This window comes from Mixophyes fleayi, chromosome 7, assembly GCF_038048845.1.
Source record: "Mixophyes fleayi isolate aMixFle1 chromosome 7, aMixFle1.hap1, whole genome shotgun sequence".
NCBI classification, from domain to species: domain Eukaryota; kingdom Metazoa; phylum Chordata; class Amphibia; order Anura; family Limnodynastidae; genus Mixophyes; species Mixophyes fleayi.
In genome coordinates this window covers 18,470,406-18,489,190 of record NC_134408.1, presented here as the reverse complement: position 1 = coordinate 18,489,190, position 18,785 = coordinate 18,470,406, and the positions used below count along the sequence as shown (strand labels likewise).

At 42.5% G+C, this 18,785-nt stretch overlaps 1 protein-coding gene across 5 annotated transcripts; it reads left to right on the top strand.

The window, feature by feature from the left end:
* The first annotated feature begins 271 nt into the window (after positions 1–271).
* Positions 272–18,517, top strand: SHMT1 (serine hydroxymethyltransferase 1). 5 transcript variants are annotated; one of them, XM_075179235.1, is made up of 12 exons: positions 272–378; positions 5,190–5,309; positions 6,045–6,190; positions 7,320–7,435; positions 7,925–8,085; positions 9,598–9,679; positions 10,070–10,282; positions 11,200–11,316; positions 11,398–11,520; positions 11,677–11,793; positions 12,588–12,698; positions 17,846–18,517. In XM_075179235.1, the coding sequence occupies exons 2-12, from the start codon at positions 5,214–5,216 to the stop codon at positions 18,016–18,018; spliced, it is 1,455 nt and encodes a 484-aa protein (XP_075035336.1). In that variant the 5' UTR covers positions 272–378; positions 5,190–5,213; the 3' UTR covers positions 18,019–18,517. The 5 variants fall into 5 exon arrangements, with proteins under 5 accessions (XP_075035336.1, XP_075035337.1, XP_075035339.1 ...); XM_075179236.1 differs by having other exon boundaries at positions 286–378; positions 5,193–5,309; XM_075179238.1 differs by having other exon boundaries at positions 316–334.
* Positions 18,518–18,785: the final 268 nt, after the last annotated feature.

The following is an 18,785-nucleotide window of genomic DNA, read 5'->3' as shown; positions in this document are numbered from 1 at the left end:
TGTCATTACTTTATGGAGACATATATTTGTGTCAGTGTTTGCACTAGTTCTCCATATCTCAGCATGTGACTCTCTACCCTGCATGTAACAATGGGGCACTGATTCTTTCAGAACTTTTACAAGTGTATCTTCCCGGCAAAATTCTACCGTTCACTCATTGGCCAACAGGGAAGCTGGCTCGTCACTGATTGGTTGACGGTAAAGCGTGCTTCTCGCTGATTGGCTCTGTGGTGCGGCAGTTTGCATTTGTGATTGGCCGGGCGGCGCGTCGGATTCCCCGTCTTATATAGATTGCAGCGCGGCCGAGTGTAGCCACTCGGGACCTGCGGGGACAGTGAGTGACGGGCGGTGTGTGGCTGTGACCGGGGATCTGTGCATGTAAGCGGAGGGGCCGGCTTCATACTCAACTCCGGGGCACGTGGTGTCGTCATACTAAGTTGGGTGCATGCATTAGGTGATGCAATAGTTCCAAGTCTGGGTGCATGGCTTGGAGGCTTAGTCACGTGTGTTAGACTGGGTGACATAATATTAGGATGGGGTGTATGTCTTGGAGGGGTGGCATTAGGATGAGGTGCATGTATTAGAGGAGTGACATAACATAAAGATAGGGTGACATTAGGCTGAGGTGCATGTATTAGAGGGGTGACATAACCTAAACATATGGGGCATGTCTAGGAGGGGTGACATAATATTGGGGTAGGGTGCATATCTTGGAGTGGTGACATTGGGATGGGGTGCATGTCTTGGAGGGGTGACATATATTAGGATGGGGTGCATGTCTTGGAGGGGTGACATATTAGGATGGGGTGCATGTCTTGGAGGGGTGACATATTAGGATGGGGTGCATGTCTTGGAGTGGTGACATTGGGATGGGGTGCATGTCTTGGAGGGGTGACATTGGGATGGGGTGCATGTCTTGGAGGGGTGGCAAATTATTAGGATGGGGGCATGTCTTGGAGGGGTGACATTGGGATGGGGTGCATGTCTTGGAGGGGTGGCAAATTATTAGGATGGGGTGCATGTCTTGGAGGGGTGGCAAATTATTAGGATGGGGGGCATGTCTTGGAGGGGTGACATTAGGATGGGGGGCATGTCTTGGAGGGGTGACATTAGGATGGGGGGCATGTCTTGGAGGGGTGATATATTATGATGGGGGGCATGTCTTGGAGGGGTGACATATTATGATGGGGGGCATGTCTTGGAGGGGTGACATATTAGGATGGGGGGGCATGTCTTGGAGGGGTGACATTGGAAAGGGGTGCATGTATTAGAAAAGTGACTTGCTATGTTGAATTGTAATTGTGTCCCCATTTTACATCATCATTTGTGTTTGCTGTTGCTGTCCAGTGCAATTCATTAAATTTAACTGATGTGAGTTACTTTTATAAGTCTGACAGATGCCACCAACATGTTGGGGACAATACATTTTCTGGAAACTGTTTAGACATGACAGGTCACATGATAAATGCTTTTGCATACTGTTGACCCATCTGTATACTGCAGACAGGTGATCCACCCAGAATTGCTGTGTCACTAAGTGGAGACCTTTGATACCTGGCTAGACTTGAGCCTATTTTGCTCCCAGGTTTCTGCTGCCCTTGAAAAGTTAATATGTAAAATGTTTTTTTTTGGCTAGCATTGCCCCAGCCCAGTGACTGACTGCATGGTAATCTTGTTTTACAAGTACATTTGCATTATTTTTCTTGCTGTGAATTATAGCTAACTCCAAGGATCTTGCAGTAGATGTTTTTGAGGTCAGTGATCCATGCAAGTGAGTTTACAGAACACTCAGGGCAGAGTCCCGTCAATCATATAAGGTTATTATAAAGAATATTGGTTTATAGCTGTGTTTACTGGTGCAGCAGGCCTGGCATTTCCTGACCTAAGAATATGGATGAGAAGCATCCCCAATATTGCAATTCCCTCTGAATTAATCAACTTATTTATTATTATTATTTATTACATTTTATTTAGAAGGCTTTTGCAGCGCTGTACATAGGTGGTTTGAACATACAATGAAATGGGTACATACACATAAGGACATTGAGTGCAAATAAGCAGTATAATGGATGCAAATGAGGGCACAAATTTTATGGCCTGCAAAAACTGTGTCACATAAGTCAAAAGAGGGACAGAGAGGGCGGATAGTGGGGAGACATGAAACGTACGGGACAGGACTCTAACTGTGAGAGCTTACATTCTAAAGGTAGGGGTCATAAGAGGAGGAGAGCAGCACAATGGTGCAAGATACTGAGACCATGGTATAGAGAGGCCACGATGGTGTAGGAGCCTAGGTGGTGCAGAGGATGAAGAACACCCTTAAATTAGTTCTGTCTGGTTTACTGCAATAGTAACTTTAAATTTGGAGGTCTGAAACCATATTTAAGAGAATATAGCCCATAAATTCCCTAAGAACCAAGTGCCCCATGTCTAAGTGATTGATAGTATGAAATCTAATGCTTTTCCTTAAAGTGAAGCCTCTGAAAAATATGTTGCTTTATAGCTCCAGGCAAGGTTAAGAAAATATATCCATTTTAAGGTGTGTTTGACTACACTGCCAAAGGAACACTTTTGTTACTCTTTGTCTCCTGCTAGTCCATGTGTCGCCAGTTTTGAAGTGTGTTGGGATAGGACAACCTATAGCCAATGAGATCTTGAGACTGTTCGCACAAGCAGAGTATTTCAGTAGAAGAGTGATGTGTTAGTGAGGACAGGGCTGCATGTGACAGGGGCAGTGACATGATGTGAGGAGGGGAATGGAGGCAGCAGGAAGAATTTATTGAAGAAATGGTACAAACTGAATACGAAGATAAAGTATACAATCCTTCAATAAAACAAAATCGTTTATAACCCATTTTCAGTATATTTTTCAATAATGTTTACAAGGGTAAATAAAAGGGGTGGAAAAGGAGAGGAATAAATATGTGCAATACCCACCCCCTCCCATCCTGGGCGCCTTAATGTATTCTGTAGTGTCCTCAAACACTAAATACGAATGGATGTGCCACTGAGATATGGCACTCTTACATCTAAAATCTGATCCAAGTCTGCCTGTGGTGTCAAGTATATCTGGAAGCGCTTCAATCAGCTGCAGAGAATAGACACAGACTAAGTTCTGTATACAAGGAATATTCTCTGTTTCTTGATATCAAGATACAAGTCTTTATAGCCTACTGAATAAATGAATCCTACGTCATAAGCATACGAAGTCTATGGGATGCGCGGCGGATGAACTATCTCATGTATTCTTGAGGTGTTTAACTTTCTCCCCCTTCTCAGGACAGATGAGTCAAATATTCTTCTCCCAAGGGGGGTTGGCGGTTTATCTCCTGTCTGCCATATCAAAAGTCATGGGCACAGCTCCCATACTAGGAGCTGAAAATGAAACCACCTATTGTTCAGAAATCTTGCTACATTCTTACAGGAGTTCTCTGTCAGCTTAACCTCAAGGCCGTGGGCTTACATCTTGCAAAACTGCATTTCGGCAGAAAAATGAATAACCTTTCAGCAAATAATATATCTATGCGAGTTACAAAAATGGCTCAACAAAGGCTTTATGAGGCCTTAACAAAAAATCATATTTGACAACTCTTAGAGCCCTCTCTCGCCCTGGCTAGTCATTATTTTTCTGTAGATTAGTGATGGCTAACCTGTGACACTCCAGGTGTTGTGAAACTACAAGCCCCAGCATGCTTTGCCAGTAGATAACTAGCTGATAGCTGGCAAAGCATGCTGGGACTTGTAGTTTCACAACACCTGGAGTCACAGGTTAGCCATCACTGCTGTAGATAGTGTGAGAGGAGGTGGGGCTTAATGACATCACCGTGTACCAATGCAACAACGTCATTAAGCGCTGCCCCTCCTCACCCACAGGAATTGGCTGTGGGGGAAAGGTAACTATGCTCTTGGCTTCTTTGAGCCCCCTGTGCGCTAAGGACAAGAATGGGTTAAACTGTTATAGTGACCCATTGTTGGGACCCCTGAATCTGTCTGTGTGGGCCGACAGCACAGAATAGCGATGTCAGAATAATGCTGGAAAATTGGGTTGCCGTACATGCATCTCACATAGAGTGTACTTGCTATGTTGTTACGTGACCTAAGCAAACAGGATATCTGGTGACTCCGTAGACATTATTATTTAAGGCACAAAGGAGGGACTGTTTCATTGATATCCTACAAAAGTAAAGCATAAAATTTAATTTTCTCAAGTTTCACCGTAACGGATTATTCTTACTAAACGGTGACCTTTAACCCTGTTTCCCGTCAGTATGATGATTAAAGATCACCGATTGTAACATAAGCACATTTTATTTATTGGTGGTTATCTACTATATAAATGCCTAGTGGAATGTGTGAAAAAAAAACAACCAAGCTGCAGCGCCACCTGCTGGGCAGTTATACACTGACCTATATTTTTCTTGAAGGAGAAGTGACAGTTGGGAGTGGTTGGTGGTTGTCGGGGGTGACAGTGGGGAGTTTTTAACACCTTAAGTAGCTTGATGAAGGATGTGGCGATGAAGATGAAGGATGAGGTGATGGAGAAAAATGACGAGGTGGTGACATGTGGACAAAACCACGTTAAAAAAGGACGCTTGCGTCGGGAAGTAACTCTTCCCCTGAGGAGGCCTGGGCTAGGCCCAAATGCATGCCAAACCTATTTAACACCTTAAGTAGCTTGATTTGACTAGAATGCATGAGTATCATGCACGGGTTAACTTGTTTATTATAGTTTGTATAGTGCCACAAAATTACGTAGCGATGTACAGAGAATATTTATCATTCACATCTGTTTTTCCCCATTGGAGCTTACAGTCAAGATCCCCAAACGCAGACACCAGGGTGCATTTCAGTCAGCAGCCACTTAACTTGTGGGTGTGTTTCTGGATATTCCAAACAGAGAACACATAAACTCCACAAAGATAGACATTGAGGGCCTGATACATTAAAGAGCCAGATATGTGCTGTAGTCTGTGTAACATTGCTCTGCGCATGCCGAGAGACAAACTGTACGCAAGTGCGTGCAATTCATATTCGAACACAAAGGACGCTTCTGACAGCTTATGATTTTAAATCTTCTACATAAACAACTTGATGGCTTCATTATCCCCTCTAGCACTTTTCAAGTTAAAATGTCTGTGAATTGCATAGTGGACTGAACACACTTCTTTTAATGATTAATTTCTTTTCAGAAGTGAGAAAACTGAGCCAGAAGGATGTCTGGAACCCCAGAAATCAATGGTAGCCCCAGTAATGTATGGGCAAGTCATAACCAGATGGTATTGGAGCCTCTCAAAACCAATGATCCAGAGGTGAGAGATTCTGTCTGTGTTCTAATACCGGGTGTTCTGCTGCAAGCAGGTGGAATGGTCAGGAATAGCGTTCCTGTGAGCAATGATTTGCAGGAACAAGCGTACACTAAGTAGACGGCAGGGAGTTAGTTTATAGATTGATCTGCTCGCACTTGTGGGTAGTTTTTAAGAGTAACTAAGTCCCACCAAACCATTTAGAACAGGAGATCTTCCTTGAAAGCCAGAACAGTTCTGTTTAGTCATTCGGACGGTGCTTGCTGCACTCTGCTATATATCTGTGGAAGTGCAACCCACATCTCAAATCACCACCTAGATAGTCCCTATAGCAGCGATATATGTTCTACAGCTTTTCTTTTATAAGTTCTTTATGCAATTTTGCTTAAAAATGGACAGCCAGAGCAAAGCTTCCTGTTTTTTACAATTGTACATTATGGTCTACTTTGGAGAGAGATTATTCATCTATCATTCGGTAAAAACTAAAACTATTGTTAGACATTAAAATAAAACGTTTATATCTTGTGTACCTATAGATGTCTCTTACGTAGAGCGTTAAAATGACTTGTAATGCTTTGGGTCTAGTTCCGCTTTTGCAATAGGCTAAGCTGATTTTGTTTATTGTTTAGTGTATGCATTTGTTTTAATGTATTGTTGTATTACTTTACAGTCTTCATTTGAAGAGTACTTTCATCATCACCCGTGTTTATTGTATAGTGTAACCGTGCGTTCTCTGACCAGGTGTATGACATTATCCGTAAGGAGAAGCACCGGCAGCGATACGGGCTGGAGCTGATCGCATCGGAGAACTTTGCCAGCTGCGCAGTATTGCAGGCTCTCGGCTCGTGTCTGAACAACAAGTACTCTGAGGGTTACCCAGGACAGAGGTGAGATCATGACACTGTGGCCTAATGTTCTGTGTGACATACGTGTGTGTGACTGTACATGCCTTAAGATTTATCACTCAATTATGTGTTGTTGTTTTTAACAAGGAGTCTCTTGAGATTCCGATAGGTCACCCTTATTTTCAACACTACTAGATCTAGTACATATTATATCTAATGGTAATTATTACAGCAGTCACCGTTGGCTCAATTTTTCCTTCAGCGTCAGCCCTTCTAGTCTGTGCCACTTTCTATATTGCTATCAGTCTAAACTAGGTTCATTCATTTACAGACTTTGTAAGGGTGGAAAAGAGTAGAGTTCGCTGGATGTTAGAGGTGGGAGGAAAGAGCCCGTCCTCACTTGTCGCCTGTAGCTACAGGACCCCGTTCCTTTCCACTAATACCCTTCTGCCCCTTGATGGATGGCGGGATTGTCGGCCTGGACTCCGAAGTGGGAAATGGAAGAAGAAAAGCTTTAAACCTTAGTTATCTGATAAGTTAGTGATTTATAGAACTTGCAACCAAAGGAGACCTGAGATGTCTGGTGGAGAGTGCTCCATTGGGCCTCTGTAAGACGTCATTCCCTTAGCTGTCTGCACTGAACATTACCCTGTTGACAGCAACTTATTTATTTTTAAATTGCCATAAGGTCATTTAAAACAGGGCTGCGGTGATGAATAATAATTAAGATTTCACACTGGCACAAAAACTGATTTCGTATTAAAGGGCCAGTAAATCTGTTAATAAATCACATTTCTACAACTATCTCCCACTGTCATTATATATCTATCCCTTCCTCCTTTCCTCATAATTCCGCTGCCATTATGTATATCAGAAGGGAGTTAGGAGAGGGCTCAATAGTAAAACAGCAGACTTTCCCTGATGGTGTTCTGAAGTGTATGACGATCACACGTATGTGATGTAAGATGAAGAGGAGATGGATTATTTTTTTTTTTCTCTTGAGAATTTTCTGTTATTTTACATAATCTGGTGTTTGCCCAATGAACTCGTGTAGAGTTGGACTAATTTGCATATAATCCGGTTCCTACGTCCATAGCTATAGTGTGTCTGCTTATTGGTGCAGTGACCTCTGGTTTGCGGTTAATTAGTCTTCCTGTCTGTTCCACGTCAGGTACTACGGTGGCACGGAGCACGTGGATGAGTTGGAGAGGCTGTGTCAGAAGAGAGCGTTGGAGGCGTATAGATTGGACCCCCAGAAATGGGGAGTGAACGTGCAGCCATATTCTGGTGAGAGTCTGTCCCAGAGACCATTATAAAGACATTTGTGTTGCTGTGAAGATGCTGATGCAGTATTTATTGACCTATTTCACGAAATGCTTACAGAGGCCTTCAGGATAATATACTACAAGTTCTTAGTAATTAGTGCAAAGAGATCCTAACTATGGGTGTAATTTAGGTGTTTGAGGGGCTCTTCCTGGTAACAGTAGCAGTCATACCGTGCAAGGAAACTTACAGTAGTCTTACTGTGCTGTTGGTTACACCCTCTGTGACATTGTAGCTACCTAGATGCCCGATAATCAATAGACATTGATTGGATTGTTATGGCGCAATTTTGGCTGCAAGATGACCATAGATCCAAGTCTGTATGTGGCCACTTTTTACAACTGCACTGACAGGACACAGTTGTTTCAGAAGTGATATAAATCAAAGCCCATTTCACACATTTTAGTTACATAAACTGCACTGTAATTATCCCCCACCTTGCGTCTGTTTCAGGCTCTCCCGCTAACTTTGCTGTCTACACTGCCCTGGTGGAGCCTCACGGGAGAATCATGGGGCTGGACCTGCCTGATGGGGGTCATCTGACACATGGGTTCATGACGGACAAGAAGAAAATCTCCGCCACATCCATCTTTTTTGAGTCGATGCCGTACAAGGTGAGCGGTCGGCTCCTCCTGGCACAGCCTGGAATGTTTATTAACCAGAATTCTTGCCTAGGACTTCATAGACTGTTTAGTGGCCATTGCTGTAGCCTTCACTGTCTGTAGATGGGCTTACCGCTGGTGCTAATGAGCTGTTTAACAGACTTGCGTATTAATCAACATGTAATTGCACGAATAACAAATATAAGGATTTGAGGTTATAATTCTACCCAAAGCTGACCCTTAATTTGTCTAGATAGAGCACTTTAAGACTCTCCTAAACCCTTACTACAAGGTAGTCACTGCGCCTGTAATTGCATTAAGGCATGTCTCCTAAAAGTCAGGGCACATTTTAGTTATTCATCTGCATGTCTGTGTGTTTTAATGTGGGCGGGGATAGAACAACTTCCAGCCAATGAGATCGGAATGTTCACAGCAGCCCATAATATTTCAGTAGATGAGAGTTCTGACAATGTGGGGAGCAGTGACATGAAGTGAGGAGGGCAATGGAGGCAGCAGGAAGTCACAGACTGAGAGTTATATAGTGAAAGGAGCAGGGTCCTCCAGCAGCACAGAGTATATCAGGAGATGAGTGATGTGTCAATGAGGACAGGGCTGTATGTGACAGGGGCAGTGACATGATGTGAGGAGGGGAATGGAGGCAGCAGGAAACCACAGACTGAGAGTTATATAGTGGAAGGAGCAGGGTTTATTTAGAAGAGGTTTTATTTCTGGAATATAAATACTGTTTATTAACTCGTGTCTTCCATGCACAGAGGAGGCTGCCATTTTGAGAGCCACATTAATATTCAGGGGAATGCAATCTATCACTTGACAAGAATCACTGACATCCCTGATGACTGACATTTTATGAGCAGAACCAAACTTTCAGAGAGAATCCAGCCACATTTGTACCTCCTTGATGTGACTGGTTCCTGGTGCGTTCTTCCCAACTTTAGTGTAGCCTGTTATTTGTGTCCCTATATGGCTGCCTCTGCTGTTTGTAAGTCAGAGTTGTACTTTAAAGCCGTTACTTATTAAAACTAAATATGTGTTCTGCCATTTCTGCTTAAAAATAAAAAATAACTGACCACTGTGGGGCAGTGTTCCTCTGATGTCTGTGGCTGATGAACCATTTTATCTTGGCCAAGCAAAGTGTGGGGTTCTCTGTTCTTCTGAAGATTCTATGTTCTGTGTACCTTGGGGACAGACTCCCACACTGGAACCGGGTTGTAACTGATCGCTACTGAATTCTAGCGCAAAAGATTGAAACCAAGTGAAGCAGATCCCAGCATTTACATCTGCGCACACAGAACTCTCCTTTCAATCCAAAAAATGTTCCTCATTTATAAATTTGGCTATTATGTATGTATGTATGTATGTATGTCACTTGCTTGGTAACTAGGATGACCGCACATTGAGAATCTTCTGTCTTCTTTATTTATATAAAGAAAAATCAGTGTTCCAAACAATCTTGGTGTATACAATGTATTTCGCGTTTATTTTACTTGCCGTCTTCCTGTTCAGGTAAATCCAGACACCGGTTATATTGACTATGACAGAATGGAGGAAAACGCTCGTTTATTTCATCCCAAACTAATCATAGCTGGTAGGTACACATAGCACAAGAGGATAGTGTCTGTGTTATCTTCCAGGTAACTCTGTGTCAATGGGATTATGGAATAATATTGCTGAAAAGATGCATAAACATTTCATAAAAACTTCCTGATAAATGAACAAACTTGTTTTGCTACATATATTTTAACCATATTTGTGTTTTCCTTAAGCCAGAACACTCACAACATGCTGTGACTCCCAGGGTTAATCCACTAGCCCATTCTAGATGTGAAAGAGTTAAATCACTGGTTTTAAAATATATATATTTTTAAAGCATTCTGAGAAGGATCTGGTCTCTGCAGATATGAAATTAGACTTATTAACTCTCTTTACCTAGTTGTGGCATACAGACAATCTCTTTTCACTATTTCACTGTCTTCAGGCGTCAGCTGCTACTCACGGAATTTGGACTACGCCCGGATGCGGGCGATTGCAGATGAAAATAACGCGGTCCTTATGGCCGACATGGCGCACATTAGTGGGCTGGTGGCTGCCGGCGTTGTCCCCTCTCCTTTCGAACATTGTGACATTGTGTCCACCACAACGCATAAGACCTTGCGTGGCTGCCGGGCTGGTGTGATCTTTTACCGGAAAGGTGAGTTGTTTGCTGCAGGGAGACCACATGAGATTCTTGTATTGATTTGTAGTCTACTCTGCAAGGTGTTAATATAGATATATTTATATCTCTATTTAATATATTCAAACTCCTCACCCTCACATACAAGGTCCTCTCCAACTCCACTGCTCCCTACATATCCAGCCTCGTTTCCATATATATACTTCCTCATGCACTCTTAGGTCAGCCAATGACCCTCGCTTTTCCTCTGCTCTGGTAACCACATCTCCCTCCCGTATCCAAGACTTCTCCCATGCTGCCCCTGCCACTGGAACGCTCTCCCTCGTTGTATCAGACTCTGTCCTCGCCTGTATAGCTTCAAACGGTCATTTAAAACCCACCTGTTTATAAAAGCCTATCAGTCCCCCACGTAACCATCTCGCCATGTAATATATCTTGCCCTCTTTCCTCCTCCATCTCTCCTACTTTTGCTTCTTGCCCTCAGATCCCCTTACATTGGCTGACCCCCATGTGTCAGCCGTCTGTCTGCCCCTCTCCCTTTAGATTGTAAGCTCTAGCGACCATGGCCCTCTTCCCTCCTGTTCTCATTACCTATAACTTTCTCTCACCAGCTGCACTGCACACTCCTTGAGCTCTCTGCCCATCGACTTCACTCCTCCATTGTCATTGCGCCCGTACTAATGGCACAGGCTTCAGCTTGCACTGGCACCCCATTACCCATCCAGGCTATTGGTAGCTGTGTTGAGAGTTGTAGTGTTCTTTGTTTACTCTATTGTACTGTTATACTATGTACTTTCTTGTTGTATTCCGGCTGCAGACCTCATGTGACACCATATAAATAAAGGTTAATATATGTTCATATTCTGAGAGCAGGGAGTTGAAATGCATGACTACCAATTATGTTTTTGATTGAATTGATCTGTCGTCTTGTCCAGGAGTTCGCAGTGTGGATCCAAAGACCGGGAAGGAAATTCTGTACAACTACGAGAGCCTGATTAACCAGGCGGTGTTCCCAGGCCTTCAGGGGGGACCTCATAATCACGCCATTGCAGGTAATGGGGGGATAGGATTACGGATCTCCATGGGCTACAAAGCGACACGGCCTTTATCCATCTCGTGTTTCTTTCTTGTAGGAATCGCTGTGACGCTGAAACAAGCTATGACCCCAGAGTTTGTACTGTACCAAACACAAGTCCTCTCCAACTGCCGGGCGCTCGCCGCCACATTAGAGGAACTTGGTTACCACATCGTCACTGGTGAGGAACACTTATTTAGTTCACGTGGAATAAATATCTGTAATATTAGCTGAGTGACGACTGGTTATATAGTGACATGAAGAACAGGAGCTGGAGGATGGATGCCTATAGCTGGGGTGTCTTCTGCAACCTAACATGTTCAGTGTCTCTTTCCAGGCGGCTCTGATAATCATCTCATTCTGGTTGACCTGCGGAACAAGAACACTGATGGGGGACGAACGGAGAAGGTCCTTGAAGCTTGCGCCATTGCTTGCAACAAGAACACCTGCCCAGGTGAGTGTGCCTCCTGGTGAGCCCGGTCTGCATTGAAGGATCCACCTATATATCCAGAACGTAGAAACGTATTTGGGAAGATTTCGTAAAATAGTCACGTTGTAAACTTTACGTACGCAAGGCTGTCCTCCTTAGTAATCTATTACACTGTCAATGAGCTACAATTTTATGTCTTTGATCCCACACAGGATCATAATTGTGGCACGCAATTGTCTGTACATTAATTTATAGTGTAGTATAAAGTGGGTAGATGACCTGTGTGGGAGATACTAGGAGGATTGTCCACTAAAATCATCTTGAAATCTGTATGTAGAAATTGATAGCCTTACGTGGAGTGAGGGGCTGGCAGACTACATTCAGGTAAATGTACAGTGCTTCTATGAGCCTGGAAAGAAAAGAAGTGATCAAGGATCTGAAACAATACATCAAAGAACAGTGGAAATAGAGAATGAATCTGTCCTATCGCTGTACTGGGCGCTTAATTGCCCTACTTAAATCATGCAAACATTTTGCTCCATACACACGTGTGCTTTGGGAGGCCCCTGGATTTCATTGGGCATAATTGAAAATTCAAATAATGTGGAAGAGTATGGATGGCTATTTGACAATGACAAATTTACTTTACTATAAAACCGTTTAAAAAAAAACCAAACAAACAAAAATAAAACCACTTATTTTAAATAGTTTCTTGAATGATGGTCTATGCGGGTCGCCTTGTGAATTTATGTTCAGAATTTACAAACCAAATGTCCTTGATACATGACAAAGTTGTTTGCATATTTCCTCCACGGCAGGCGACAAGAGCGCCCTTCGCCCCAGTGGTCTCCGATTTGGGACTCCCGCTCTGACTTCTCGAGGGTTCCTGGAAGAAGACTTCAAAAAAGTTGCACATTTCATTCACCAAGGTGGGTCGTGGTTCATTCCACAATAGCGAAAACGAAGCGGACGCTGCCCTGTGAGAATTGGATTGTTCTAACTAAGCAGTTTTCCAAACTGACAGAAGCCAGATCACATTATAGTGATCCAATGAGATACAATTATACTCATTTGTTTTGTTTTTTATAAATTTTAATAATATGAACACTTATAAAAGTACAACAATTTGACATAATAGAGCAAGGACTATAATTAATTTGAGGTTTACCAACATTGCCTAAAGAGATGAATCCTAATTCTGGTTGATGAGTGTCCTAACAGTGATCATTGCTTGTCCTCTATAAGTTTTGGTTTGAGAATGAGATGGAGCAATAAGCAGTTGTGTTATCTGTCTATACTAATGAGACAGGATAGGTTCATAATTGCAGAATACAGTATTTCTACGTTAATTTATAGTTTGGAGAGAAAACATAATGTCATCTCTCTATAGATATCCCCATAATTGAGGAGTGTCCACTTGGGGCAGGAGATTGAATGTGATGTTGTGTTTTTGTATTTGCATTGATTACATTTCTCTCTGCCCATTGTCTAATTTTTACAAATTAGAATCTCTCAAATGTTTTCCTTGGCTAATGTCACCTGGTTCAACAGTATGTGTCATTGCAGTAATTCCAAAATAATTCTGATTTTTCTGTCTTTTGTTCCCTTCCCCTTTCTCCTCTTCAAGTATTTGTAACTTGTAGTATTTGTATTTAATTTGCAGGGTGTCAAATTCATTGCGTGTGTGTGTGTGGGGGGGGGGGATTTGCTGTCAGATCAGTTAGGATTACATTTACGTCCCCCAACAGGCATTTTTTTTGGCAGGCAAAAAAGTTTTCTTTTTGTTTTAATTTGTAGAATAACTGCATCAGTGTTTTAATATATGAATATGTAATACATGCTTGGATTTAAAAATCTTTAAGTATATATTTATTTATTTCCCCCCCCCGATTTAACCCCAGATTTTATTTTACACAGATGAGTTACTTGGGGTGATTACATCTTGGACACTGCCTGATCATATTTCTAGATTCAGGGTGAGGTTGGATCTGAGGCTGTGGTAGTCCTAGTCGAAGATTTACTTTTTTACCTTGTCTTTTCATTGCAGTATAAAAAGAGGAAAATAAGGAACGGCCGTGGTGCAGAGATAGAAAATCTTGTTTATACCTATTGAGGAACTTGAAGTTGATGTTCTTTCACACTTCTCTTCCTTCCCCCTCATCATTTTTCGTTAACCTAAAATACTACAGTAACTGCCTTTATAAATAAGATTGAGTTCTATACAGTCATGGCCAAAAGTTTTGAGAATGACACAAATATTATTTTCACAAAGTCTGCTGCCTCAGTTCTTATGATGGCGATTTGCATATACTGCAGAATGTCATGAAGAGTGATCAGATGAATTGCAATTCATTTCAAAGTCTCTCTTTGCCATGACAATGAACTTTATCCCAAAACCAACATTTCCACTTCATTTCAGCCCTGCCACAAAAGGACCAGCTGACTTCAGGTCAGTGATTCTCTTGTTAACACAGGTGAGAGTGTTGACGAGGACAAGGCTGAAGATCACTATCTCATGCTGATTGAGTTATAATAACAGACTGGAAGCTTTTAAAAGAGGCTGGTGCTTGAACGCATTATTCTTCCTCTGTTAACCATGGTTATCTGCAAGAAAACACGTGCAGCCATCATTGCTTTGCACAAAAAGGGCTTCACATATTGCTGCTAGTAAGATTGCACCTAAATCAATCATTCATCGGATCATCAAGAACTTCAAGGAGAGAGGTTCAATAGTTGTGAAGAAGGCTTCAGGGCACCCAAGAATGTCCAGCAAGTGCCAGGACCGCCGCCTAAAGTTGATTCAGCTATGGGATCGGGCACCACCAGTGCAGAGCTTGCTCAGGAATGGCAGCAGGCAGGTGTGAGTGCATCTGTAAGCACAGTGAGGCGAAGACTTGGAGGATGACTGGTGTCAAGAAGGCCAGCAAAGAAACCACTTCTCTCCAGGAAAAACATCGGGGAAAGACTGATATTCTGCAAAAGATAGAGGGATTGGACTGCTGAGGACTGGGGTGTAAAGTTATTTTCTTTGAATACCCCTTTAGATTGTTTGGGGCATCTAGAAAAACGCTTGTTTGGAGAAGGAAAGGTGAGCACTACCATCAGTCCTATGTAATGCCAACAATAAAGCATCCTGAGACCATTCACATGTGTGGTTGCTTTTCAGCTAAGGGAGTGGGCTCACTCAGAACACAGCCATGAATAAAGAATGGTACCAAAACATCCTCCAAGAGCAACTTCTCCCAACCATCCAAGAACAGTTTGGTGATGAACAATGCCTTTTCCAGCATGATGGAGCACCTTGCCAAAAGGCAAAAGTGATAACGAAGTGGCTCGGGCATCAGTATATCGAAACTTTGGGTCCATGGCCAGGAAACTCCCCAGACCTTAATCCCATTGAGAACTTGTGGTCAATCCTCAAGAGGTGGGTGGACAAACAAAAAAAAAAAAAAAACAAACTCCAAGAATTGATTAGACAAGAATGGGCGGCCATCAGTCAGTATGTGGCCCAGAAGTTGATTGACAACATGCCAGGGAGAGTTGCAGAGCTCTTCAAAAAGAAGGGTCAACACTGCAAATATTGACTCTTTGCATAAACTTAATGTAATTGTCAATAAAAGCCTTTGGCACTTATGAAATGTTTGTAATTTTACTTCAGTAACCATAGCAACATCTGACAAGTCTAACACTGAAGCAGCAAACTTTGTAAAACCCAATACTTGTGTCATTCTCAAAACTTTCGGCCATGACTGCAGAGGTCACTGAGGTATCTTGGTGGACCCTTGAAGCTCTGTCGGGTGTAGCGTTTATTTCCTTATTGTGTAGAATTCTCAGCTTTGCTGGGTTAGATGATGTAGATTGGTGTCTGTTTCGGTAGATTCTTTAGCTGATTGGAGTTGCTTTTCCATTTATTTTTCCATTTTAGAAGTATATTTCTCTGATGATGGAAGATTTATATCCGTGTGAGTACTTAGGTGCAGTACAGGTTGATGTGTATTTTCTATTGGGGGAAGTTAGATTCTGAACGTTTGCACATAATGTAGCCTGAAGACATGAACCCGTTAATGTGATTACTCGGCTCTTGCGGAAGGTCGGACTAGAATGGGTGCAGACTCCTTTTCATTGCCCCAGATTGTCTGACAGTCCTGTTCTGCCAATCTAGTCTAGCTTGAAGGGCCTTGTTGACCAAGGTGTTGAGACCATGTTGCAGGCATAGAAGACCTCTCCTTGTCATGGGTTTTGGAAATCCTACTTTACCTGATGTGAGCAAAGATGTTTCCGCCCCTGGTATTTTTGTATTTCCAGCTTGCTTTGCTCTCTCCAGAGGGAAGGCCTGGTTCTGAGAGAGACTGGTTTCTACCCTCACTGTTTTTGTTTTCATTACCAGTTGGTGCTGCTTCCTTATGTTAGTGATTTTAGAAGGAGCAGGCCACACTTTGTTTCTCCATTATCTCTGAGAACTGGTTCTGAAGATCCAGGAGAGAGGAGTCAACGAGATGGCAACTCTGCAAACCTCATCCACCAACTCCCCATGATGTATAACCCAAGAAGAGCCAGCAATCCTAGTTTTGAACTGACGAGAGGACATCCAAGATGAAATGGCAGAAAGACAGTCCGTAACGTGAGACAATACAGATGGCTAAAGATCAAAGTTTTCAGATGTATGCCCTTTATAAGAGGCGGGTCTATTGCATGGTGGTGGTACAAGTCCCATCTGAGCTGATGTTAAACCCAATCAGGGTTGCTGGCCCTTCTTGGGTGGTGGATGAGGTTTGCAGAGTTCCCCCCTTGTTGACCTCTGACACTGTTTCCAAATTTTAGAAAGCAGACCCTGCTGCTTCTGTGGACGCTGTCTTTGGTGAAAGCTTCTTCCGGGGGCTATCCATAAGCAATTCTGCTTTTCCATTAAGGGTGGTTTTGAGATACTCTACAGTACGTGTTGCTGAAGGAAAAAAGGGGATTTTAGTACTTACTGTTAAAAATAGGGAACACAGATCAACCGCCCAGGAATGGGGTGCTAGTCGCCAAAACATTATATGTAGTTTTACATATCCTTTAACCTAGTATCCATAGGCGCACAATAAGTTTGCTTGCTGTAGAGGGACAAACAGTGTAATCTCCAGATATCTATGGAAACCTGGAATGTATGCAGGGAAGCTGGTGGATTCAGGGGGAGCACACAGTAGAGGTGGAGAATAGGAGGACCTGTAGGAGCGTGCTGCAAGAGAGAAGAGCACATAGAGCATAGGATCATGTAATGGAGAGAGAAACTGGAGCAAGACGTAGGGAAATACAGGGGTTATATTTGGGGTAATTCATGTAGGAAACAGTGGGAGAGAAGTGTTTGTTGTAATGTTTAAGATACTGTTTATTAGTTCATGAAACCTATAGTATCTTGTTTAATTTCAATTATTTTTATATAAATTGAAACCTGTGAGAAACAGGCACTCTTAGGTCTACATGGCTATGGGGCTAATACAGTGTGTGCTTTAGGCGTAGTAAGCAATGATCTTCTCTAGATGCTTCACTCTGGTCACCTTAACACTTGTGTTCTTGCTGGATACAATGTTTCTGAATCTCGCTATTTGTTTTGAAATTTCGATATTGGAGAAAATTCCAAGAATGAGTAGATTTGTCCACGTTCATGATTTTGTTTTTTTTTTTTCTTCTTTTAACCTGTTTGTGGCAGTTTCAGTGTATGGATTTCCCATTGACCATTGAATCAACATGACTATTCCCACTCCTAATGCAGTCATGTAGAGAAAGAAGTTCCTCTGAGATCCACACTAAACTTTGCTACACATTAGTGTATAACCAACCAAACCAAATAAATAAGATTTTTTTTTACATTTCATTAGAACTGTTCCTCATGTTGTTGCACCCGGGAGTATCATTATTTCTGATGCTTGTGGACAGTAGGTGTGTTTAGTACAGTGATATCAGGAAGTACAGCTGCTGGATACTGTATACTAGAAGTAGCTGGCTGCCAGGCCATGCTGACAGTTGTAGTTCCACAATAACTGTGAGCTATCGCTCTCCTAAACCTGGGATGTAATGTTCCCTGTTTATCTTCCAGGCATTTTGCTCTCTTTGGAGATCCAGAACGACATGAACCCCAAGGCGACGCTGAAGGAGTTTAAGGACAAGTTGGCGGCTGACGGCAAGCATCGGGAGAAAATCTCTGCCCTGAAGGAGGAGGTGGAACGGTTCTCAAGTGCTTTCCCTTTGCCCGGCCTGCCGGACCTGTGACCACTGCATAAATAATATTCACAAAATAATGGGAGAAAATGGGCCACACGGTGTATACATATCGGAGCCGATTTTTCCCTACTAGTCTAGTTCTGTAACTGACATTAATGCTAGAGTAGGCACATAAAGTTCTGTCTGCTCAGATAACAAGCTCCGAGAGGAAGTGTAATTACATTATATCCCCTGCACAGAACGTTATAGTCTGTTCTGTTATGCCGGTAACATCCTGTCTTCTGCTGGACTACAACTCCCAGCGACTTAAGCCCGTCCATTCAAATAATGATGATTTATGTAACCACATAATAAACGGTTCTGTGTAATGTAGGTGCGGGTTACGATGGGGTTAACGGCCAGTACAGTCACTGTGGAATCCTGAAAGCTGCTCTGACAAATCCTGATTCCCGGACACTGAGATTGTACAACATGTCTCGTTGTTGCATCAGATACTGTATTGCACTTACAACACTGTTTTAATAAAATGTGTAATCTCTTGTTAGAAGTTGTATTGTGTTTTGTTTTTGTTTGTTTAATGTTTCTTTGTTGTTGAATTTCACAAAAGAAGAAATGGAGGCCCATTACATTAATACAGCCAGTTTTTGTCTTTGTATTAGCAGTGAGAGGAGGCACTGTTATGGAGCATTGATCTTTGAAGAGAGCATGCTTTAATATCCAGTCCTCTGCTGGTCTGATTCCATAACTCGGACTCCAGATGGCAGGTTCTGACACACTTGGTAAAAATGACAACTGACTCCTGATTGGATGATTGT

Excerpts from the sequence above, each read along its gene's own strand:
- SHMT1 (XM_075179235.1), top strand. The coding sequence starts at position 5,214 with ATGTCTGGAACCCCAGAAATCAATGGTAGCCCCAGTAATGTATGGGCA. Across the intron at positions 11,317-11,397 it reads TCATAATCACGCCATTGCAG|GAATCGCTGTGACGCTGAAA; the intron begins GTAATGGGGGGA and ends TCTTTCTTGTAG. Across the intron at positions 12,699-17,845 it reads TGCACATTTCATTCACCAAG|GCATTTTGCTCTCTTTGGAG; the intron begins GTGGGTCGTGGT and ends TTTATCTTCCAG.